The 25,547-nt window shown below is 36.5% G+C and overlaps 1 protein-coding gene across 6 annotated transcripts in view; it reads left to right on the forward strand.

The window, feature by feature from the left end:
* The window catches only part of CTNND2 (catenin delta 2), a 701,753-nt gene that overhangs the window by 670,476 nt on the left and 5,730 nt on the right, over positions 1 to 25,547 (forward strand). For 5 of the 6 annotated variants that reach the window (XM_015653580.3, XM_015653620.2, XM_015653612.2 and 2 more), the window contains 3 exons: positions 4,959 to 5,084; positions 16,139 to 16,265; positions 20,348 to 20,476. In XM_015653580.3, the coding sequence (XP_015509066.1) occupies positions 4,959 to 5,084; positions 16,139 to 16,265; positions 20,348 to 20,476 (382 nt within the window). The remainder of the gene's footprint in view (positions 1 to 4,958; positions 5,085 to 16,138; positions 16,266 to 20,347; positions 20,477 to 25,547) is intronic. The other variant, XM_015653594.2, reaches the window with a different exon arrangement.

Below are 25,547 nucleotides of genomic sequence, written 5' to 3' on the forward strand. Positions count from 1 at the left end.
CTGAAAGACTTTAGACCAAAATATTTGTTTATGTGACTGGAAATTCGGTTGGAATTTAAAGTTTCAGATACTTAGAGTTCTTATTTTTTCCTTAATGTCTACCTTTAACATTAAAATGTCCTTTGAAAATATGTGTGGCGATGAAAAGGGGGTGTGAATTTGATTTTAAAATAAATTAATACAAAAGGTGCTGGATTTAACAGCCCTGGAGACTGAAATCCTCTGTTCACAGAACAAAATGTATGTAAGCTCTCCTACTGAAATGGTCCTTACACCTCCTCACCTTTTTCTGAGATTACCAGATTTCCAGCCCTTCAGCTCCCAAATTTCCTCATGAGATTGTAAACAAGAGTATCTGAAGGAATGGTGCTGACCAGCTACATATGGAGCTGGGATGAAACCTGGTAGATTTGTTTCTAACCAGCCAGCAGAGTGTCATCATATATTTGGTTTTCAGACAGTTTGTTGAGTCCATAGTGCCATGCCATTCCCATAGGCCTGCTAACCTCTTGAAAATGAATTGCAGTACAGTAATGTAACGCCGTGAAAAAATGTTCTATATAGCTTTTTAAACATGAGTCTGTTTAGTAAATTAAAACATTTACAGTAATTCTTGCTAAATATTTCCAAACTGAATTATATTCCATGTGACTGTCAGCCTCCAGATTTAGTTCTTCAGTGTCTTCTTGCTTGGAATGTCACATCTGATGTGATATTTGTATTTGGAATCTCATCAGAGAGAACTAAGACTTCATGTAGCTTCTTCAGTTCAGGCCCTAGGTGAGGTTGAAGCATAAGGATTGGTGAGGTAGGGAAAGTTTACAGTGGTGTGGTCTGCACAAGAAAAAGCTTAGTTACATGAAATGTATGCACCAAATCTCTAGCTGGCAGCTGATGACCTTCTGTGTGAAATGCTTTTCCTTTGCATGCCTCAGCCCTGCTTGTGTCAAATCTGAGGAGTGAGGAAGATGATTATTGAGTCTCTCCCATTGTTCACTTCCAGTATTTTCAGTCATCCTTGGCAGCCCTAGGGATATCATATATGAGGACATTCCAAGTAACAAGCTAATCCTCAACTGTCCCATTAAGAGGTGGGACCAAACATGAGTTAGAGTAGGCTTCTCTTGATCCAAGGCAGTAACACAACGGAAGTGTGCATACCCTGACTTCTGTGCATGTGGGTGGCTGCACTGTAGAGGCTGAACTGTCCTGCATCATAATCTCTTAGAGATTCTTACAATATCTGGCTCATGTTCAACTTTCTGTCTGTATATATATATATACTGTGATGGAAAAACAGTTTCTGGGGTTGCTCCATGCAGAAGGTAATAATGTTTGTGCTGTGTGGCTGCTGAGTTTAGTGCTACCTAAGGGACACTGTTGGCTGCTGGTGTGACTGCTGGTGGTGGACTTACTAAACATGTTTAGATACTAAGTGACCTTGCATGCTTACAAGAGCAAATTTTCCATGGCCACAAATACATACTTGTGATATGGAAAATAGGACAGGCTAGCTTTAGAGGTAGCTTCCAGGACACTCATAGCAGACAGATCATCTATATTATCAGGAAGAGAATTGTATTATTGTCTATATTACTTAATTCCTACACAAAATCTTAAAATGAAGGTCAGTTTCTGCTACATATTTGTATACTAATTACGTGCCATTATATACTCTGTTAAGCCTTGTATAAATATGATTTCTTCCAATCAAAATGTTCAGACAGTTAATTTTAAATGCTTCTTTTTGTTGAAATATATACTATAAACTTTATAAAATTATAATATTTATTAAACTTGTCTGTAATAGGCTGATTCTTATGCTGGCTGTCTGAGTTTAGCAACTGTTTGGAAGGCAATGGCAATGGTTTTATGACAGGAAAATTAGAGAAGTTTGCATCATACTAATAGTCAGCTACTTATGTAATATAAAGATACTGAATCAATGCAAGCTTTGTTTTGTCCCATTAAAATACATATGTACCAGTAAAAATGAGCGGACATACAGTGTAATATGATCAACACTTTGCAGTATCTTGCACTTGCATAGCCTTTTTTTGAAGTGAAGATAAATCCCATTGCATAACCATTTGCAATTTGTTCCCATTTACCAAAGTAGCTATACAATTGCTTTCAAATAATCGGCCAACAGACACAACTTTGTACTGTAATACATGAAAATTGCAAGTATCCTATTACAGTTAAGTGAAAGCAGCAGCACTTATCTTCTGTTTGAGAAACAATGTAACCAAATAGTTTGAATTGTGGTATATTTTAGAGCTACACATTCACAATAAGGTAAGAAATTGTAAAAATAAAAGAAGCACTATTCTTTGTATTAACAGTAGCAGTCAGTATATTTACTCCAAGTATGACTCGATCAGCAAAAACACTAAAACCTCTTCAATTGTTCTAATTTTGCTCCACATTACAAGGAACGTGCTACAGCTGGCAAAAGATAAACTGCACTGACAGAAATCCAGAGCTGGGGATTGGTGCGGATAAGTCCACAATATCTTATGAACTGTGTTTGCCACAGCCTGTACCCTCCACTGGCAGGTTCTATCCAGTGTCCAGGGATTTCCAGGTCATAGCTGTGTTGTGGCTTTAGTGGCACACACAGGGTCGTTAGGCTAGTCTGGTGTGGAGAAGACATAGAAAGTAAACAGCATTCAGATCTGTGAGTAAGGCAGTAGTGTTAGATAGCCCTCTGTAGGCTTGTGCTTTGAGGGAAAAAAATCAATTTTGCTCCCTGGTGTGGTTAAGTTGGCACTATCCTAACACAGTCCAACAAGGAAAAGTTGTAAAATGCATCAACAATATTTCTGTTCCTAAAACTATAGAAAAGAAAGAAGATTTGACAGACAAAGAGGAAACAATTAATTTAGTCTTGAAATGAAGGAGTTGCCAGCCACCCCAAAAGTTGCAGGTCCTTCATCATGCAAGAGCTCATAGGAAATACTGCTTAATTTACAAGCAATAGCTGGTACAGAAATCTAGGCTGAAAAAGTCCACCAAGAAGAAAACAATGTTCAGGTTCAGTCACATATAGACAGTGATTAGATTATGTAGTGTGATTAACTTCCAGCAAGGAAGTGATCATATTTTTCATCAGTAGAGGAAATATGGTCTCTCAAATATCATAATTTTCAAACTTCTTTGTTTTCTACAAGCAAGACATATGTTCATAAATGATCATTTATCTGTTTTTGTTTTCATGAGTCTGTTCCAAATTTCTTAAAATCTGATTTTCAAACATCCTTAATGGTCCCATGGCCCAGAGTCCCATGAGTGGGTCAGTGGCTCAATGCTTCGGAAAAACAAGGTACAGGAGCTATCCTACATTTTGTTCCTGTGCTTCAAACTCCTATTCAAGTGTCTTGAAGACACCTCTCCTCTTCAAGTGTCTCAGCAACCTGTATTATTGAGTTAGCAAGATAAATAAGTACTGCTTACAGTGTCCAAAAAGAGAGATCCTGCCCCAGTTATGCTTAGCCTCTTAAGCAAGGTGCAAGGAGCTACTACATGGGTTCTTTAAAGGCACCTATTTTTGACTGAGTATCACTGTCCCCTACTCCAGTCTCTAGGGTATTCACTGGTTGAAGATTTGGGGACACCTGAGAAATTACAGATGTGACTATAAGAGAGCAAATTTCCATTAGCTTGTAAACTCTATGTCAATATTAAAATAACCGACTACTCTTAAATACAGATAGCTTGTTAAATTACATGAGGAAATTTGAGCAAAAGGGTTGTGCTAAATGAGCGTTACAAGAAAGAAAATTCATTAGCTAAAAACCAAGCTTCAATTAGCATTAAATGTGTGTAGTATTAAAGAGCTAGAGGAACTTCCAGGAAGTATATGTTTTCTATTAATTGGTTTGCTTTGCCTAACCACTTAGGCTCCAACAAAATATGTTTACATTCTAACATTATGTTTACAATTAACTCTGTCATTCAGTGTGTAAGCAGAGGTCATGATGGATTTGTAGAAAATATTTTTATTTCCTATTTATTGTGGTCGGTTTCTGTTCTGCACGGAATATTATAAATGTTTGTCCCGTTTGCCTGCCATCTGAATAAAAATATCAGATGGATATCAGCGCTGGAAACCAGGGAGACTGTTGAGGGCGGTCGTCCTTCACCATGTATTGTGCCATTTATAGTAGGAATACTTTTGTGGTAGGCATTTAATGGAGTCACTCTGAAGATGGCATCATCTGTCATTGGTTGGAAAAATACATAGAATTGCCTGAAGACTTTGAAGCAGTTAAGGCAGTGTGGATATAAAGACTTGCTTTTCAAATGACTTTCAGAATAATAAAAAGATGACTTTATGAGAAAGTCCTTTATGACTGAATGTTCGTTGAAAATTGACAACATTAAACTTCAAAACCCTAGTCTCAAGGAGTTTTAGAATCTAAAGTATTTTCTTGAATAAAATATACTTACTCACCTTTTGAAAATGTTACTTACAGCATCCTATCCTGTAGACTTGGGACACATCATTTGGATTTTCTTTTGGTAAGGTTATTATTATCAATCAGATATCCCCCAAAAGGAAGCTGGTTTGGGTTAAATTTATCAAGTGAAAAAGTCTGTGCAGAACTTAAACCCTACATTAAAGATCTAAATCCAGAGCATAATAATTCCTCAAAAATAGTGGTTTGATTTGAAGGAACTGTTCATGTGTTCAGTTGTTCATGAGCATATCTACTTTGTAGTGCTGATCTTTCAGCAGGCTTCATTTATTTCTGTACAGTTTGCAAAAGCTTTTGCAAATTAATATGTCACTATCTTAGAACAAGGATGAATTAATTTAAGATAAACCCCCTTCTGTAATACAAAGCATATCATTCATTATAGAGAAGGCATTGTCTAGAGCCCATTTTTATATTAACTATGAAAATGCAAGTACATGATTAAAAATGATTGACTGATTGATTGATTTATGGCAGTGGGCGTCCCCAAGCTTCAGTGTGACTGATGACAGAGGATTTTCATCAACCCACGACTCTGGGTCATGGCACGCTCAGCATATTCTCTCCCAGAGCCAAGAAACCAGAATCTATTCCCCAACCCAGGTATTCTGGCTGTCAGCTGACCAGTCTTGAATTATTGTGTTTCATGCATACGGAGATTTGTACCCAAAGCAGCTCTACAGGAGACTGTTGAATCAAAAGTAATAAAGCCTAACTGAAGAGTATGTTTTTAAGTTGCACAGTTTAATTCACTGAACCCTGTAAGTTCTAGATGGAAAGTGTCTCACTGCACATAGTAAGAGGGACAAGTGCATTACATTCAGTTCCCTGACAATCCTTCTAGCATTTCTCTGATCTTTTTCTTGATCATCTGAACTTTTCAAAGAGAAAGGAGGCTGCTGATAAACACTACGTTACAACTGCAGATTAAATTTATCAAGCACATTGCTTTGTTTACTGGCACAATGGCATCTCTTAAGAAAAAAAAGCAATAGCTGGACATTTCAGTTAGGGGATCCTAGGTAAACTGGCACATCTATAAAAAAGTCAGTGTGTCCAAGAGTCAATTAAATTCTTAAAATACCATATCTTAAATATCTTAAGATTTTCAAAATCTTTATCAAGATTGATAATGTACATTTCCTTCAGACAGAATTATAGGTGATAAAAATTAGCAGGACTGGCTTGTTTTGTTTTTTTTTTTTTGTTAGGGGCAGTCTTTAATTTGAGGTATTAAAATTCTATTTTCTTTTTTTTCCTTTTAATATTTTTTTTTTCTTAATGAAATATTACTTTGTGGCTATATGGCAAAATCAAAATACCTTCTACATATGCACAACATCCTAGTAAGTCCATGAAGGGACTGTTTTTATGTCTCTGTATTATGCATGCATATATATGTATGTATGTGTATATATGTGTGTGTGTGTGTCTCTCTGTGTGTGTGTGTGTGTGTGTGTGTGTATGTATGTATGTATGCTGGGTCTCATAGTAAACCCTAGCTGATTCATAAGGGAATGACAAGGTATTGTTCACTTAAAAACTCAAGTCCACTCCAAGGTTGCTAAGTACAGATTTAGAAGAGAGAAATTTAATCTCATACTTGTGTAAAGTCTGTCCCCAAAGTACTTCACCCTTTGAACTTCTCTGAAGAAAATAAAATTTAAAATGCAGCCCAGGAGTCAGTATCTTTAACCTAAAGCCTTCTTTCTGAAGGGAATTGTGTAACTGAAGTTTCTGAAATATCCTTAGGGTAGAACTATGAGGAGGCATCCAGAATCCAGAAGGTTATGCATAGGTCACATCTATAGATGCTTTTTCAAAAGTATGGTACCACAGAATAAAATTGGATTTTAATATTTGAACGGAAAAGAGATACCTGAGAAAATAGACTACATATCTTTTGGTACTGGGAACATCTTTAGTCCACTTAAATAATGTATTAAATATTTTTAACTAATATGAACATTAATTAATGGCAAACAACATTTAGCTAGATTCATGTGTACTAAAAAAAATCCAGAAGTCTTTTTAAAGACTTTCAAAGCTGTTTTAAAGATAAATGCAAAGAAAAACTATATATAATTGATGTCAGTATTTTTCTCCAAAATTCGTTCAAGGAATATGATTTCTACCATTCTGAACAAAATGTTGTATTTAATTAACTTGTATACTTAATATGTGCATATGTAGGTTCAGGCAGAGATCAAAGTAGATGTGCAGTAAAGGGTATAGGTGAGGAATTCGGCTCCTCTCAGCAGACTTGAATGGGATTGTTGGATGGTGTTGGATGGCTGCTTATAGTTTTACAAATGAATCAGATCAGTAGAACTTTACTTGCAGTAATAGCACAGCCATAGAGCACAGAAGGGAGGGAAATCAATTAATTCCTGTGCCAATTATAGCATATTTCAGTCTCAGAGATAAATAGTTGAGCTGGGATAGTCTATGCGTAACAGTGATTGTCTTTTTGCTGATGCTGAGCTGTGTTGCCGTACTTGCACTATCATCATCCTCGTTTTTCTGGGTTCTATGAGGAAATCAAAAGGTTTTGTTCTATATGACCAATACACATTAATTCAATTGAAGGTCAATGAAATACTAAGCTGCTGCATCTATATCCTACTTTCAGTTCTTTGATGTTCTACATGATCTAGTAATGGGTGGGGGAAAAAATACTAGGAAGTCCTTCTCATTTCTTCCTTCTTCTCTTCCTAAAACTGCTAATGGAATTCAAAAATGCCCTAAATATGTCTGCCATTTCAGACTTTAAAAAAGAAAGAAACCTTATATTTTGTAAGGAGTCTCTTTTGTAGTATGTGTGCTTTGTTCTGAGTGTTTTACTTCCTTTACTTGCTGATACAGTTTGTCTTGATGAAAGAGCAGTAGCTACTTCTTCCTGCAAAAAAGTAGAAATGAGAAGTTTCCCTGAAAGTTTCTGAATTGGTTTTATTACTTTTAATTGTACAGATGCTTTTAAAGAAAATTGAGGATCTTCTAAATTGAGAGTTACAGTCTTTGGTCCAACAGCATTTTTTTCTTTGAATTAACAATACTTACTTAGTGAATCGGAAACTCTAAAGGCGTATCAGTAAAAAATAATGTGCATTTCTCATTATTAATGTCCATATGTGCTGGTGAACTACATGTTCAAAGCAGAATATCCTTAAACTCACACAGCTTAGCAGTAATCACTCCAATCTCTAACTCTCTGATTTAAGTGTATTATGCACAAACTTTTGACCTAAAACCAAGGACAGCATGAGTTCCTTCAGTGAGTTTTCTGAAGGGGCACTGATTCCTATTATGTCAGACAGCTCCACATTTGAATAAGATGATCCTGTTTTCAGTTGCACTGCTGCTCCTCGGGAAGCACAAACTTCTAATCGCTCTTGATCATAGTCAGTATCACCAGTAGTACAAGGAAGAATGGTACAAATTTTACTCTGATAATGTTTTACACTGACTGGTATAATAGAGGAGTTGTATCTGGTTGATTTGATGATTTAATGCATGAAAAGTAAGAGGTGTTGATTGATTTTGGGTCTTTGGAAGGACAGTAGACTTAAGAAACTGACCCTGAACATAAAGTAGTACTTGTCTCTCTCCCAAAATTTTGTGGCCAAGAGCCAGAGTTCACATTTCTAGATCATATACGTGTTAAGATAGGTGGAATTGCATTACTAGAATGAAAATTCCAGTACAAATCAAAAATCATTGTACACGTTTTCTTGCAAGCAAGGTTTTTTTGTACATACAAGTGTCACACAAGCAAGAATAGTTCTTTTGTGATTCTAACCATTTTAATTATAGCTTACATACCTTATGCAGGAGAAAAGAGAAGAACAGAAATCGTAGCTAAAGGGCCAAGTACTCCTTCATTTCCTCTAAAATATATTAAAACAATTTTATTTCTGTATAAGAGGCAAAGTGATGCTTTGAGGAAATGAACTTAATTTGTTTTATTGCAGTGTTTGGAAGTTTTATTTTTTTGGCTGCATATAACCTTAAGAAAATGAATAATGAACTCTGCTGTATCTGAAGTCTTGTCCTTCATGCTTTGCCCCACATACAATTCACTTTTCTTGCAGCTATTTTATTCATCAGATTAGGTCTTGTCATCTTTGCAATTCACAACAGGAAATCAATAATTAATTATGGATAGGTAAAGCAGTGCCTCACTGATTGCCTAAAACATTCAAGACTTGCACTTTATAAAAACACTGGGGATAGTTTCCTAGCTGTTCCTCACTTGAATAGATTTGGCAAGTAATTAGCACTATCTCTCCATCATCATGTGTCTCTTCATAGCTAAAATCAAGGGGTGAGGTGTAAAATTAAGGTACAAGATCTGTGATTAGAAGATGATAACAATGCAAAAAGTGCATTTGAAAAAGAGAAAAGTGACCAAGGCCATCTGTGTTATTTTGAAAGAAAAAAAATGGATGATGCTCTCAGAAGAATATAGTACCCCTTACACTCCAATGGAAGAGAAAAACAGTGGGAGAAAGTACTGTAGATTATTTTAAGGTGGAATGCTGACAGCTGGAGAATAATGGCTTTGCTTTCAGAGAACCCGAGATGGAGGCTGGGAGGTACATGTCTCATTTCAAAAAAAAAAAATTAGTTTAACCACCAATTCTGAAAATGTCACTTCAAAGAGCTACAGAAAACTTAATAATCCTCAGCCAGTGCCAGACAGTTTTGCTGCAGTTAATGACTGTCTGAGTAGGAGCCCTCCTTTAAGCTTCATGCTGCCCTAAATATGTATTTCAATATGTATTTTTCTTTTGTCTTCTTAAGCAATTGAACTTCTGCTGTGTCTGGCATGCAGAAATGGTCACTTATAAGTAAAATCCATTTATACATTGAAATTCAGAGTAAAAACATGAGAAGCACTGGGGTCAAGCCCACTGCATCAGATAGGAGATGGAAGCACTGTGTGTGTCACACAACTGCAGCAGCTGTGGAGCGACATGTCAGCCATGGCATCTGGCACTGGGACAGGGGACTCAGGGTCCCTGGGAGAGGTGGCTGCTCCACTGGAGCTCTGCCACCTGCTTGGCCTTGTCCTTCACTGCCTGGCCCACCTACTGCTGCTCTTTGCCTTGGCTCAAGTGATGGCACTGCTTCCATGGGGCTCTCAGTGGAGTCTCCATCCTCTCCCCCCCCAGTTAGGTCTGGAGTGATACTCCCAGCATCACCTTTAACCACTCTGGCTAATTTCTCAAACTTCTCATCCTGTCACCAAGTAGTCTTTTATCCAAATTAATGTAATATTTTTTAAGCCCCCAAACTTGATGAATTTATCTTTTAAAAATAATCTTCTGTCTTTTGTAATTTGTTAAAATGAGACTATATGCACAAATACTAAAATCTTCAAATTATAATGAGCTTCAGTGATGCATGTCTTCACTTTGGGTCTATTGATTTTGGGTGCTTGGCTCATAACACCTTGGGAGAGGAGAGGAAACATGACACTTGGAGTCAGCAGCCCTTCTGAAGCCATTGAAATTACTCCAGAATGAAGGATTTAAACCAAAGGGACATGTAAGCTGGGAGAACACCAGGATCTTCCAGGCTTAAACCCTACTCTTCTCTTGAGAAACATATCTTGATTTACCTCTTTGGTAGCAAAAGATAAATTCATAGGAATAAAAATGTTAATACTCATTGGAATTGTAGAGTAACTGATGGCAGTAAAATAATGTTTATTCATAATACATTGTAAAGCAGATCAATGCCCAGGAATTCTTTTCTGGCTTTGAGTTTTTCTGGAAACAACACAAGCAAATTCAGAAAGAACAATACTTTCAGGAGTCATTTACTGTTAACAGCATTTGACAGTGTAAATTCAATTTGAATTTATAAATCCAAAGAAAAAAATTAAAAACACCTTTGGGTTTAAATTAGATACTTATCTAAAACTAGTTGGTTTGTTTTTCAGAAGTGTTTCTAGAGTTTTTGAAGCTGTAAGAATTTGGTTGAAATCCCTCTTCCAAAGTAAATGCTCTTCAAGTACAAAGTCAGGGGCTTTTTTAGAGAACAGTTGTCTTGTCATCTCTTCTTCAGCAGCTCCCATTTCCTTGTCACCCCCACCCCTTGTGCAGTGGTGCACAGGTCCTGTTGATAGGGACTGGTTAGCTTCCTCCCTTGCTGCCATGGGGCTGGCTTGGTATCTTTGTTGAGAAACACTGGGAAATGTATTTATTCTTTCTCTTTTATTAAAACAAAATAATATGATCCCTGACTGTAAACCCTAGTGATAAGTAAGGGTGGTTGTTGGCGATTGTAAAAAACATATTATTTCAGAAATCCCACTAGAGGTCCGTGAGATATTTACATGGATCACCCCAACCTTGTCACCATTTCAGATTTCTCATGACAGTCAAGTCATGCACATAATTTTCATGTGGCAATATATGTAGATTATTTGATCCAATTCTAATTTCTCCTGTGTCCATTTAGAGTTGTGACAGCAAATTCCCACTGAAGAATTTCCCAGACCTGTGTAAGTCTGATGATACTTGACTTAATTCACATCAGATTTATCTTTTGCTGTTAACAGCGTCACACTGGTGCACGCTAGTCAGGATGTTTCATTTAACCTGACAGTGGTGCTTTAGCTTGTGAAGGAAGTAACACCAGCAACTCAGAGCAGTGTCTGGCTGAGTTTCAAAGCAAGTAGATCCTACATTACATACTTCCAGGCACTTTGTCTCGTTGCTGTGTTGCTTATTTCTAACACCACAGTGGGTCTGGTTACTGATCCCTGCAAGAGGTTGTCTATCAAAACTTCAGATTTCTACAGCTTATAGCCATTACAGCAACGCTTACTACTGCAATTAATAATACCCTGGTACCAGTAAAAAATTGGCTTATGGATATGGAAGTCAGATGATGAAGCAAGTCTGGTCCTGTGTGCTTCAAGTTGTCTGTAAAATTTCTATTAAATCGGGTTACAAGAGGATCAGACCTGAAGCAAGAAGTAGCATCCTGGAGAGGTTGTAAATTTCAGGAAGGCAGGACACAACATTATATATAGTTTTCCAGGCTTTAGCTGTTTTTGTATTGGATTTGTTGCATCATTTTAATTTTTTCTCTCTAGTAGGAATTTTCTGTTTAAAGGAAGTTGCTCTTCTCTGTTCCTGACAATTTCAAATATCTATGGCCAGGAGTCAGAGCAGACTGTGCACTTCAACACTGAAAGATGATGAGCCATCACACAGCCATCATAAATTGTACTGTTTTTCTAGAGCACTTGGTGCTTTTCAAGTCAGTGTCTTCTTATATCAGCTGATCAGCATAATCAGCCTTGTTTTCACTTTTGCTGCATGGCTATTAGCACGTGGACTGTTGTGGGATTTCTTTCTGAGTGGATGCCATGAGGTATCCTGGTTAGGCACCATGCCCTCCCTGACTCCTGGACATTTCTTGGGCACCTCACTCTGCTATTGTCTTTGAATTCTTCAGGCAGGACTCTGGTTCCCTATTGGGTCAATATGTTGTCAGTTCCCATCAGGGCTTAATTTACTTTAGTCCTCACAATGTTACTGTACTACAGGAGAGAAAATGGTGTGTATGATATCATCCACCTCCACAAATCATCTGCTCTAATCAAAGACTCCACTACCAGTGACTCCTGAAAACTGGAAATTCTTGCAAACACAATATAAATCTGCTTTCCATTCTTCCCTTACATTTTAAACACAAAGAGAATATCAAGAAAAGAAAGAAAAAACAAATTATTCATTTTCATGAGACACATTCAATAGGTGTTTGGCACAATAAATTTAGTCACTCTGACAAAATAATTATTTTCCCATGGGCCTGATGAAAATGATCCATTTTCAAAATGACTGAAGGTTGAGCAGGGAGATAAAGAACCTGTTTACCCCTTAAGCCCGGTAAAAAGTGATCAGAGAGACTACAATATCACTTTCATTTTCTATTGCAGTCCTCCAACTTCCATCCCAGTTTTAATCCTGCAGCTTTTCCAAAAGGATGTTGTCAGAAACATGTCACTGCCAATCAAGCTTTAACATTTGGACTTTATGAATAACTGATATAATAGAATGATGTATATATGCAGTATAGTCAAAATATAGACAAATTCCCAGTAGAAGATATGTTGGAGGGATGTGTAATGGTACTTCTGTACTTTGCTTGTTCTCTTTCCTCCTGTAGTGTGCAGTTGCCACCTATTAATTACTGCCATTTGACAAATACATCCATTCTATAGCAGAATTGCATTGAATTTCTTTCCAATTTGTCAAATCCTTTTGTCTTACTCTTCCTCTCCTAGATCACATTTGTGGCTAGTAAATTGGTTTCTTAAATTCAGTCTTTCATACTTTGGTCTTGAGTTAGCTTTCTTCTCTGCAGGATACTGCTGTATACTGTATCTTCAAGTACCCAAATCAATTTAATTAAATTAATTACAGGCAGTAGACCTGAAACAAACTAATGAAAGCAGCCATCATGTCAGGTGGTATTTATCTAGGCATTAAATTGAAAAGACCCCCTTTAGGTTCTTAAAAATTAGTTTCAATATTTAATACTAATAGCTTTTGGAATTGTTGATGGGGGATAGTTTTAATAAATTTGTTACAAACTGTTTACCTTTACAAGGAAAGAAGCTTGATCCTTACAGCAGAAGGGAGCTGAAGATAAATAACTTAAAAGTATTAGGGTTTTGAAATACTGAGGTCTGTGAGCTGCCCACAGTCTGTTAAAAATGACCATTAAAGTTTTCATACAGTGATAGGAGTATGCCTTGTGTAGTCAAAAGCAATGCCAAGTCTGTACAAAACTTGCCTTAGCGTTTATTGTTTGTCTCACTGATCTTATTGAGCTGATTTGGCTTGCCATTTTGAGAGTTTGTAGCAGAATTTATTTGAAGACCTCATTATAAGCACTACTGCCACCCGAGAGAAGAATGAAGATTTGCAGGGAAGAGAAGAAGGGAAAATATCCGCTGCAGAAAAGACTGCTAGTGGCAGCATCCTGAACAGCTCTTCTTGCTGCTCAGGCAGCTTGCAGTGCTATGTCTGAGGAAGCAATGTTAACAAAGCACCTGTTGACATCCTGCACAGCAAAACTGGTGCCATGTGCTATTCCTGCAAAGTCCATGGGACAGTGCAGGTGTCCGGGATTTATTTCTTCTGCTTCCCATCAGAACCAGGCTGCAGGTATTAATGTATACAATACTGATAGAATAGGCAACAGGAAGAAAGGCTTGGGGGAAGGCTCTCATCACTTTTTTCTGAGCAATAAGCCAGGGTTTTGCTTGAGCGAAGCAAGAGTGCAGAAGGAGACTATACTTGTCCAAGAATATATCCAGATCCACAAAACTGGAGTCATTTCTACCTTGCTCTATGTAAGCATGGTTGATGTCTCTTCTTGTGCTGGCAGAGAGTAATAAATAGTACATCCCTTTTCCTTTTGTCAGATCTAAAGTCTGTCCTCTCCATAGCTTCCACTTCTTCAGTCTGTTTTAAAAAAAAATAAATTATTTTAACAGAAATAAATTCTGCTGTAGAAAACTACAACAGAATGAGATATAGTCACCTTTCTTGTAAGAAATTCTGACTCCAGAAAAGGAGAAAGAAGGAATCCATTTTTCTTCATCAGGATAAGGGCATAAGCTTCTCACATGTTTTCTCCTTCTGTTTTATAATAGAGAAAGCAATGCTCAAGTTATTGTTAACCAGAGACAAAAAATTAAGGCTATATGTGTTACTTGTAGTCTTGATGCTTATATAAGATTATTTGATTTAAGCTATTCATTGTAACTCTAACTATAAACTATTATGTTTTCTTTAAAATGCATGTATTTTATACATATCACTACATATCATATATAGTAATTTCCAATTTGATTTAAGAAGTTAGGGCTTCACAGATGTTTTTCTTCCATTATCGTGAGCTCTCCGTCTGTCTTGAAGGATGTGGTTTGTGTAGAAGCTTCTTTTTGGAGATCGGATATAGATTGGAAAGGTTGTATATAGAAAATTTTGGTTTAAGGAAGTGGTATTAAAGATCAAGTATTTATTTTTTCAAGTTACTCTTACTATTTTTATTAATTAACTACATTTCTCCCTTGTATTTTCTTATATGACTGTGATTAAATATGAAGTGCAGTTCAGTGAAGTGTCCTAAACATGAGTGATAGAGGACAGTCACTACTGACTCCAGGGAAAGTCCTGGCTACTGTAAAAGCCATATCCCAGATTTCACTCTTCCTTATTTTCGTCTTTGAAATTGCAACTGAGATGCACCCCTGTTTTTACAAATGCATTACACGAGGACTACAAACATTTAGCACCTTTAGTTAGGTGTCACCTCTGTCTGTCCTAATTTGTTTATAGAATTTCCCTCTACAAGATGTATGAGTATCTTCTTTCCTTCTGCTCTCTCACAGTGTTGCTGAGTTCTCTTCTAAGAGTTTCATGGAAAGGGGATTTTCAAGTCATCTTCTCTCTGAGAGCCAGGTGCCCATGGTTTCTGTGGATAGAACAAAGTCAGACAGATACCTTGAGCAGAGGAGAGCATGGGAGGGGATGGGATTCATTGCTGCATGTGTGGAGTAGCTGAGTTGGAGTAGCTGAGTTAGAGGGTGGGAATATTTTTTACTACCCCAACCATGAATTATTCTTCTATAAGGAAGAGGAAAATTCCAACTGGTTTTCGGTAATCTTTTATTGTGTTTATTCTTATTCAACATTTCATTGGAAAACTTCTGTTTAGCACCATGCCTGGTGCTTGACTCTATTTCCACGGAGCTCAGCAGAAAGTGGGTATTTTTAAAACTGTGAGACTGGGAAGTCTCGGTGTTATTGATTTAGATTTAACATTGAGCACTGATAAAGACAGCTGAAATCAATTAATACTGAAGGAATTTATAATATTGTAAATAAAAACACTATCAGAAGTCAGTTTATGCTCTCATGATAGTTTCAGACTATATGTAATAAGTTTTTAAAAATGCAGAGTGTATTATTCTGGATTACTGCATTATGTTATGGTGCTGGAATAAAACACGAATTATTTAAACCCCTTTTTTAACTAACTGCTTCTAGTATTTGTGTTACTTTGTTGCATTTTTTAATATGTCACCATTAACATAGTTTTAAATAGAAGGAATAGAATTTCATTCTGTATGCCTTGAAGAAAACTGGAACAAGGAAAATGCATTGATTCTTTTTGTCTTTTGTGTGAACAAAAGGGTAGTTAGTATAACTAAGCTAAATAGATGTGCAGTCTGGTAATCCTGGAACTTCCCAATCTACTTCTTCCAAATCCTCCCTATAAAATGAAAAATATTTCAAGCCAGAATGCTGTTTGCAATGTGAAAATAGAGGTGTGGAAAAAAAGCAGAACTATTAAACAAATAGCCTAAAAGAATGTTAATAATTTGAGTCTTTCTGAGATGTGTTATTTTACACAACTTTCTACATTTATTTTTTTAATCTTGCTGTGTCGGTACAGTGAGCACATCTTGTCCTGCAGCACTAACTATATTTACCACCCAGTGGTGGGAAGAAGACAGCAGCCTACTGGTGTATCTGTAGTGAAACCAGAGAAAAATACTCTGCTTAAAGTGGGCAGCTGTGTGGCATTCTCACTGACCGTTATCATGATTCTTGGTGTTGCAGGATGGATGGTCACAGTATCACTTTGTAGCCTCATCTTCAACAATAGAAAGGGATCGGCAAAGACCATACTCCTCATCCCGCACGCCCTCCATCTCTCCTGTGCGCATGTCTCCAAACAACCGCTCAGGTAAGGCCAGCCAAAGGAAAGGCAGAGGTAATCAATCCATCAGCGTTACTTTCCCTAACATCTGGATTTGTTGTTAACTTTGGTGGAAGGGCACAAAGTGTATTCTTTACAGTCGCCAAATTACCTGTTCAAAACAGGATTTTATTTTTTTTTTCATTAGCACCTGGTAAAGTTTTACAGAAGAAAGATTATTCCATAATCTTTTGTCATAAATTCTCCCAAAGTGTTTTCTTGATGGGAATTACCTGACTAGATCTCAGGGCAATGATATCCATTGGTAGCACCAGGAAATTCTGTTGCTCACTTTGCTAGTCATGAAAGCCATTATGTGGTTTATGACCATTTTGCACATTCAGTAGAAGTTTAAAGCCCACATTACTTTTTTGTCAGCTTTTATTCTATGAATTTTATTATAGGAATACATATGCATATGTAAGTTTCACAGATTTGTCTACTCATCTTCCAGTAACATTGATAGCATATTTACAACAGCTATTATCAATCCTGTATGATCTGCACAATGAACTAATGTAAGTAACAACTAACATATGACGTATGTCATACAACTAATGTATTGCATTTTGATGTAGTGCAAATTAATTTTTCTATCTAGAAATCAGGTAATCTTTCCATCATTTTATTCCAAGGTAGAACACACCTTCATTAGATAAAGCCGTTCCCAATGAAAAATTTTCAAGACAAACAGAATGTGCTGTCAGTCTTCCAGTGGTCTTTCTGCTGCTTGTTCAAATGCTCTCATTCCATAGGTACACCAAGAGTTTAGGATCAAAATTGCCATACTTATGATTACCATTATGCCATAATTTCTTAAGAAAATCATTTTGTTAATTATCTAAAAGCTGCATCTTAGTCTTACAGAACCACAACTGAGGAGATGTGAAAATGTAACCAGAAGTGCAGTGAGATCTGATATTCTGTTTTTAAAATCTGCCGTTACACAAGTCCATAAAGGGCTCTTGTTCCTTTTTTTTCTTCTCTAAAATCTCATCTTGACTGTAATTGCAAGGTACTTGAAATGTCTGGCCCTGAAATCTTAGTTCTCTTTCTTGCCAGAACCATCTTCTCACTTCTGTTACTCTAAATTTCAGATGAAATTTTACTGCCCTCATCAGTTATCATGAGACTGGAAAAACACAAATAATAGTAGCTGTAGAGCCCATGTCATTATATACCAGTCAGCTCAATGTCAGTGTAGAAAATTGCTGGAAAAAATAATCAGAACCTGAGCAGCTCAAAGGTACTAGTAACATAAGATGTTACTTAACTCTGAGAGTATCTATTTCTATGTAACAATGTAAGTTGCTGTGTGTCTGGTTGTATCCATATCAAATGTAAACATTGATTCAATACAAATTGTCTTATTAAATCCATCTGAATTCCTGTTACAACATAATCAAAGCACTTTGCAGAAATAAAAGTCAGTAAGTACTATGATCAGTAAGACTCTTTCACACAACATTTTTATGGACAAGGTTAAGGAATGCTAGCCAACAGCTCAGAAAACATCCTGTGTTGTATAAATAAAAAACTTACTTAAAGCCATTCACAATGGGAGGGTTTATTGCCAGAGTGCCAGAATGCTGTGCTTAGAGCCTAGTCTGGGTCCAGTACTCTTCAGTGGTTTCAGTAATGACCCAGGTAATACGCAAAAGTTACCTATTACCTTTGTGGGTGACATAAACCTGGGAGAAACTCATGTTCTTTCAAGTGCATTACTGAAACTCAAAGTGATCCTGAGAAATTTGAGGTACTATTCAAAGGGAAAAAAAATAACCTATCCTTTAAAAATAATTTATGAGGAGAATGTCTGACTAGATGAAAGTTCAGTTGCACACATGAATTGGAAGGTGGAAAAATCAAGATATGAGAATATGCTGAATGGACTGTAAATGTTTAACTCAAGTAAAAGAGACATGAAAAGGGGTACACACCAAGTCTTCAAGCATGTAACAGCCAGCTGTGAAGAGAAATGGAGTGAGCTTTTTCTGTTTTCATAGCAGACAAATGGAAATAATGAGCAGTGAGGAGTCAGACTAGACATCAGGGAACATTTCCTAGTAGTGCGGAAAGAAAGCACTGGAACGGACTGCTTGGAGCAGTTACGTGATCTCTGTCATTAGAGATCTTTAGTTCCAGATTAAAATCTGTCAAGAACTATGTTGGTATACTGGATCCCACCTTGGGGTAAAGAGTTGAAGTAAATGAACTCACACCATCCCATCCATCCCTAGGACTGGGTGATAACAGGCTCAAACTATAGAGAGCTCTGTATTCTTCTTTTCTGTGTCCTCTAAGAAATAGAGCAGAAAAACATTATATCAATTTTCAGTCTACCAAAGTCTCCACCTTTGCTTCCAATAAAAACTCTGAAAGAGGGTGCTTCTGCATTTTAACTCGCTTGCCAGAATGCAGATTTCCTCTCTTGGGAAGAGCAAGGGAATTCCCACAGGGAAGAGAGAGATGATTTTATGTATATCGGTCAGTTTTGTTCAAAACACCAGAGTGCTTATAACCATTACCAGAGTATGTGAAACAAAATGTGTCTTTCTGCTAGCATCTTTTTCAAGGTTTGCATTCTGGCCTGCTCCCCATTAGACTCAAGCTGGCATTAGCTGATCTGGTAGCTTAACTCATGTTTCTTTATAGCTGTGGGATTATCAGCTTTAGATTTACATCACTATTGACAAACAGTTTAAAAGCAATCCCCAATTCTAATGGCTTCATAAGAAAGAACATCTGTTCCACATTTGCTCTGTAAATTCAGAGGCCAGGGCCAGCAAAACCAAGCAAAGCAGAATTCATCATCACTTGTGCTTCCCCCTCCATAGTTGAGTGCAAGTACTTCACTATTTCTTAAGTAAAAAATGTAACATAGTTTAGAGATGCTGGAAGATATGTCTCAAGGCCAAGCTTCACAAAGAGTTTGTATTACATTTTTAAATTCCTTTCTTTTCCTTGTTTTTGAACAAAGACATTGTTAATGCTTTTGAGCTTCTTTTTATATATCAGTTACCTGGGTGGAGGCAGGGAAGTGTGTGGGGGAAAACACTGGCACTTTAGTAATTTTTGTACCACTTTAGTAGTTTTGAGCCCTTTGGAGGCTCTGGGGGGCTCTGCCACTCACCCTTTGCTCCTTCTCCTGCCCTCCACAGCAGGGAAAGTGCACTTTATCTACCAATATCTAAATATATTGAAGTCAGTTTACTTAAAAGCTATTATTTTTTTTTCTTTGCTTTTCTCCTTTTCCTAAGCATTGCAAGCTCTAAGGCTTCATGATCAGTGCCAGTGATCATATTCTCCAGTGTGTGAGACTCGAGTATAAAACACAGTTCTCTGTTTTGTTACCTGTACTTTCCTCCTTTTAGCTGTACCATGAGTATAGGTGATGAAGGATTTATTTTTAATAAAAATAGCTTAAGGTAGCAGTTTTTGCTTTAATGGCAGTTATTCGCGCAAACAGATATTTAAAGACAGAGAAATTATTTGAGTTACCTTTACTTGTTAGACATTCTTCGGTGTTTTTTAGGGGAAAAAAGGCTTTCTTTTCATCTGTTTTCCATTAGAATAATTTAATTTGGTTAGTTTATTTTCAAGAGAAAAGGGTTTTTATAAGGTTTTTTCCCACACAGTTGAAAGTTAACAGTCTTTTCAATGGAAATAAAGTAACCATTTTGAGGAAGAAATGAGGTTGTTTCATACCAGAAAGTTTTTACAAGTTAAAGAAACTGAAAACCAAAAGGAGAAAACAAAATTGTACTTTTTTTTTTTTTTAGCTATCATCTTATGTGTTAGATGTAAGTAAAAAGAAATTCAGAAATAAAATTCAGACATTAATAACATTCAGAAATAAAATTATGTTTGCAGTTGATTGTCCAATAAATACATTTGCCTTGCTTTTGATATAACAGAATCTCTTCCTCCATGATATGGTAGTGTTTCTTCAATCAGCTTAATGTTAGAAAACTAACAGATAAGGACTTTACTGAAATGCTTACTCAAGAGTTAGACCCTACATTCAGTCATATATGATAAAAAAATAATAATCCATTTTTGTTATCTAGCAAGTGCCCCAGCCTCACCTCGGGAAATGATCAGCCTAAAAGAAAGAAAAACAGACTATGAGTCAACTGGAACTAACGCTACTTACCATGGAAGTAAGGGAGAACACACTTCTAGGAAAGACATGACAGGTGAGATTTTGTTTGCATAGCATATATAAAAATCAGCTGTGATAGAACACTGATTTTATAGGATGGGCTGGGCTTGCTGTACTGTGGAAAAAAGTCAACCTGCTCTGATTAATTCCCAAGTTTTAGCCACCTTGAAAAATACAACTGAAGATAAATTTGAATGAATACAACCCTATGTGAAAATGATTTGTGAACACCATGGCTCTTCACAGAAGAAAGGCTCTGAATCCAATTTTGTATGTCTTTTTCAATGTTGCAGGTTTTTTTCATTTCAGGAGGAAGTTGGTTGATCACTTTGAATTAACTGATATATTTGAGCATGTGCAGTGATCTCTAACATCTGTCTTTTGCAGGGAATGCTCTCCAGGATCAGCTAATTTATTTTGTATGTCAGTATTCACAGGAAATTTTTGGGTCTTTGTAAAGTCTATCCATATTGCTTTCTCAGCTGGGCTGATTTAAATGCAGTGATTTTCTCTGTATGTTGTGGCATCTGTTGCAGGTTTCTTTGAAGGCCTCTCTTCTCCAGTGAGCTCATTCATCTCTTAGCCTTTTAGTAATTAGAAAATTTTGAGTGCTTTTCCCAGTGCTGTATCTCTTCATGAATTCTCTTGCAAAATAAATGTTGGTCTCCATCACCATTGTACAGGCTTATATTATAACCATTATTGAACTTTTAGTCACATTTATATAGTGCCAAGCATCACAGTCTCCTCCAAATGCTGCCTCAAGGCAGGCAAAAAAATCACAGTAAGAAGTCTGAATGCCTGTTACCTTCTCTCATGTTCTCTGCAGAGGTCTTGGTCAGAGGCAGAATGGATTGCTTGCCAAGAACGTGGTGACTCAGCATCAATCCATCCATAAGATCCATCTTTCAAGATGGATCTTACTTCTTTCATATCCTATATTGTGGATATGAAGATACACTGTTATCTACTATGTTATATATGATTATGCAATCAAAACCTAAAGACCAGACTTGGAACTTGTGTGTAAATGCAATATAGAATGTTAATTAGCCTGAAGGTAAAAATCTGAAGAGAAGAATGACAGTCAAGAGTATTTGAAAACCACAGAAATTAGGAGTGTCCGGATTGACTTCTCTGGGGTACTGCTGGAGAGTGCAGAAGATTCAGTCAAGGTACTGCATTTTGTGTGTCTGTAACATTTTGAGTGCTTCATAGTCACTGCATGAGGTGGTTTTCTATTATAATTCAGTGGCCCTTACTTGACTGATTGTGAAGGACAGGACTGAAGTTTTTTTAGCCATTTGTCAAGGACCCATATGGGGTGAATCTCAGGAGTAAGAGCATCAGGCTGAAAAGGAAAAAGCAGTATCATTTTGACTTTGATTTTTACATTGTGTTTTCCTCTAATATTGTCTTGTATTTTGTCTATCACTATTGATTATTTGGGTGGGCTTTTAGTAAGGAAACTTGAAACTCTTAGTATCATGCTCAGCTATCAACTGTCTTTCCAGCTCCTGAGCTCAGTGAGGGAAAACAAATCAAAAAATTCAGATGAAAAAGTGTAATATTTCATAATATTGCATGAGCAATGCACAAATAAATATGGAATTAACAAGTAACTTTCTCTCTTTCAGATCACCAAATCGCTGCACATTTGGTCTGAGCTCAAATTAAGCACCATTATAAGAACAAAAAGAAATGATAAAAGGAGTTTTGCTTGTCAATGTTCAACATGGAATTTGTGTAACTTATTTGTAGCTTATTAAATAATAAATATTTAAAAAAAAAAAAATACAAAATCAGTATTTGTGATTTTGTGAGGCATTTTGACTTAACTTGAGTGGCCCAATACAAGTTCATGTAGCAAGTTTCTTGTGATGCCTGCGTTTTGTTTTGTGCATCAGACAGTGCATTGCAGCTGATACATCCACGTGTATGGGACTTACATGAATGTTTTCATTCATGTACACATGGTGTTCACATATTTTGATCTGCTCTTCTACTTTTGTGCCAAGCTGATGTATTACACAAAGCTTTCTTTGACTTATGGATTTTACACAAAGCATAGGGCCACAGCTGTAGTCCCAATTTATCCATGACTGTCTCCATGCTCTTCTCCAATGCTCTTCTCAGTTTATAGTTTAAAAATTTTATGACCTATGGGCTGGGAATGAAATTAAGGTTTTTTGGTGTATTTTCAAAGTAGGAATGTTGGCTTCCTGCCATCCTGAGGATCTTTCAGGAAACCTCTGGGGAAAATTGAGAATCTATGAAGTTAATAGTTTGGCTGAAGATGATAACTTACATTGATTTCATGAGGATAGCTAAAAAAACAGAGGCACTGTACCAAAGTTCTCATTGCCTTCTTCACAGGTTTATGATGCCTTTTATATTTACTGCCCATTTTCTCTTCTCTTTCTGGTAGAAAATAATAACCAATAATAAAATTTTGTCACCTAAAGTGTATTTTTAAGACAAAAACTACTATATTCAGCTTAGGAAAATGGGAACTGTAAGTGCATGTGATGTTATTTATGCCATGGTGCTTTCCTTCAGAACAGGGCAGATAAGGTTCCTATGTACCATCACGGGACTCCTTCTTTAACGTTTCTTTTACTTTTTTAGTTCCCTCACTGAACCAATATGTAAATCATAGTCTACGGAAAGTGTCTTCTCTTCCAGCAGCAGAAAAACAAACTTCTGAATAATTTATTTTTTCCTTTGGTTGTAAAGAATCAGTCATGAATATTTTTGTTATTTAAACTTACTGGCAAGTCCCTGCATATTCAGAACACAAATAAAACACCATCAGATATTGCAGGTGCTTGGGCTTATTATTATTTCTATTATTATCATTATCATTAATATGACTGCTACTACTTTCAGAAACTATAATGCTCTGTAATCTTTTCTCACACCCTTATCTCATTTTTCACTGTGCAAGAAGGTTGGAGTGGTAGTGACAGGTAATGATCTCTGTTACCTCAGATTTGTGACATATGGAAGCATTTTCCTTTACTGTCTTGAACTAATTTTTTTTAAATGGTGACCTGCTGCTTATAGCAGAAAAAGCAGTTTATGCGATACCAGATGAGAATGATTACCTTCCAGCAGAGCTGCTCTTTCTTATTACCATTTTGTGTTTCTGATGGCAACTTGCATCTTGTTATTCCAAAGTGTCTGTAAATGTGTTCAGAATAAGTACTTCTAAGATCTGAAAACAGAATGTTAATCCACTAATTAAGTGACTGGGATATATGGGGATGAATTTGGTCAATGGCATCTTTGTCATGTAAACCACAGAGTAACATAATTTTTGATTTTTGTCATCTTTAAAGAAAACAGCTATGGGGAACGCTGTGACTTTTTTTAACCAGTATCACCTAGAAGACTGAACAGAAGGGAGAAAGAAAGGTGTTTTTCTATAATGTCCTTTATGTAATTGAACCACAAAGTACTGCAGGTTGATCATAGTATTCATTTTAGAATGCTCACAATTTTGCTTGCCAGAAAGTGCCTCTTCAGTATTATCATGTACTGATGTTTAGAGACTGCATAAAATATGCACATAAACACATACGGTGATCACTGCTCTAATAATTTAATTTTCAGCTAGTTCTCACATCTCTGTGAAGAAATGTGGCTACAGAAATATGTCTCTTACTCCATTTACTCCTTTCTCTTCTCTTGCCATTTTATTTTATTTATTTTATTTTATTTTATTTTATTTTATTTTATTTTATTTTATTTTATTTTATTTTATTTTATTTTATCTTTCTATTTGTTTTACAGTTTTATGATGGTACATATACAGTATTATCAAGAAAAATCATATATTAATCACACAATATCTGTCCATTCATCTAGCTCATCTCCTTTCTTTTATATTTGTCCTCTGCTTTATGGACAGCAAGAGTCAACTGCTCACTGAAGCATGGCAGAGTGGGCACTGAATTCTCAGGGATACCACCTGCATGTTCAGAAGCAGGTACTGGAACAGGGCTGCATTTATTGCTAGCAGCTACATTGCTTGACTTATATTTCTTCCAGAATCATTATTAACTCAACCTCCAAGCTAGCCTAAGCCATGATTTCTTATTCTTTAACTCCTAGCATTTATTTTCAAGCATTTTATGTCCCATTTTTTTTATTGCTTTAAGAAAAGATTACTAAGGGTTTGAGGGGTTTTGTGTTTTGTTTTTCATTTTAAACTTTTGAATTTGTATCCCCATCACTGCAGTAAAATCAGCAACACAGAGTTTGCAACTATTTCCATCAGCTGAAACTATCCATTTTCCATTGCGGAGTATGTGTTGTGTTGCAGAGAGACCATAAGACTTCAATCTGGTATGTGACATTTGTGAGCACATCAGTGCAAATGTCACAGTAGTGCACTGGACTACTACTGGACACACCAACTCTGAACTATTTATAGGTTTATAATAGTCATGGATAATGGCAGCACATATGGACCACATGTGTTTTTATTTATCAGTATGGAAAGGCCATGACCTCCCTCTAATGTCTGGTTGCCTGAAGGAACAAAATACAAATTAGCATGTGTCCGGTTTGCTATTCTTCATGATACCCTCAGATGTTGCACCTTGTACCAGTCTTTGACTCTTGACATTCAACAACCATGAACAGCATTGACTTGTCTGAATTCAGTATGTTCAGTCATGTCGGACTAGAAATTTGCATGCATGAAACTTAAAACCCACTTATCTTGGCACATATATTAATAAGAAACAAAATGGTTACAAGTTCTTCCTCTGTCTATGACAGTCCAATACACTGAATGTCACTTTAATGTTTTTCCAAGAACTAGGACTTCGCAAAATGGGTATCTGAAACACTTGAGTATCTTTAGATCATGAGAAGAGGAATTTGAATAACAAAACTTCCGGCATTTTGTGGGACAGGCAAGACAATTGGAAGAACAGCTTTAAAAAGATGATATCAAGGAAAGATCTGGCAACTGTACTACTGGGAGTCATGTTGTCATGGGATGCACGATAAAGAGCAATGTTGATGCAAACTTCTCTAGTACTAAAGACTCATCAGGAGAGGTATCTTTAAAGACTACAGCAGAGGCTGCAGTT

This window comes from Parus major, chromosome 2 (genome assembly GCF_001522545.3).
Source record: "Parus major isolate Abel chromosome 2, Parus_major1.1, whole genome shotgun sequence".
In the NCBI taxonomy this organism is placed as follows: domain Eukaryota; kingdom Metazoa; phylum Chordata; class Aves; order Passeriformes; family Paridae; genus Parus; species Parus major.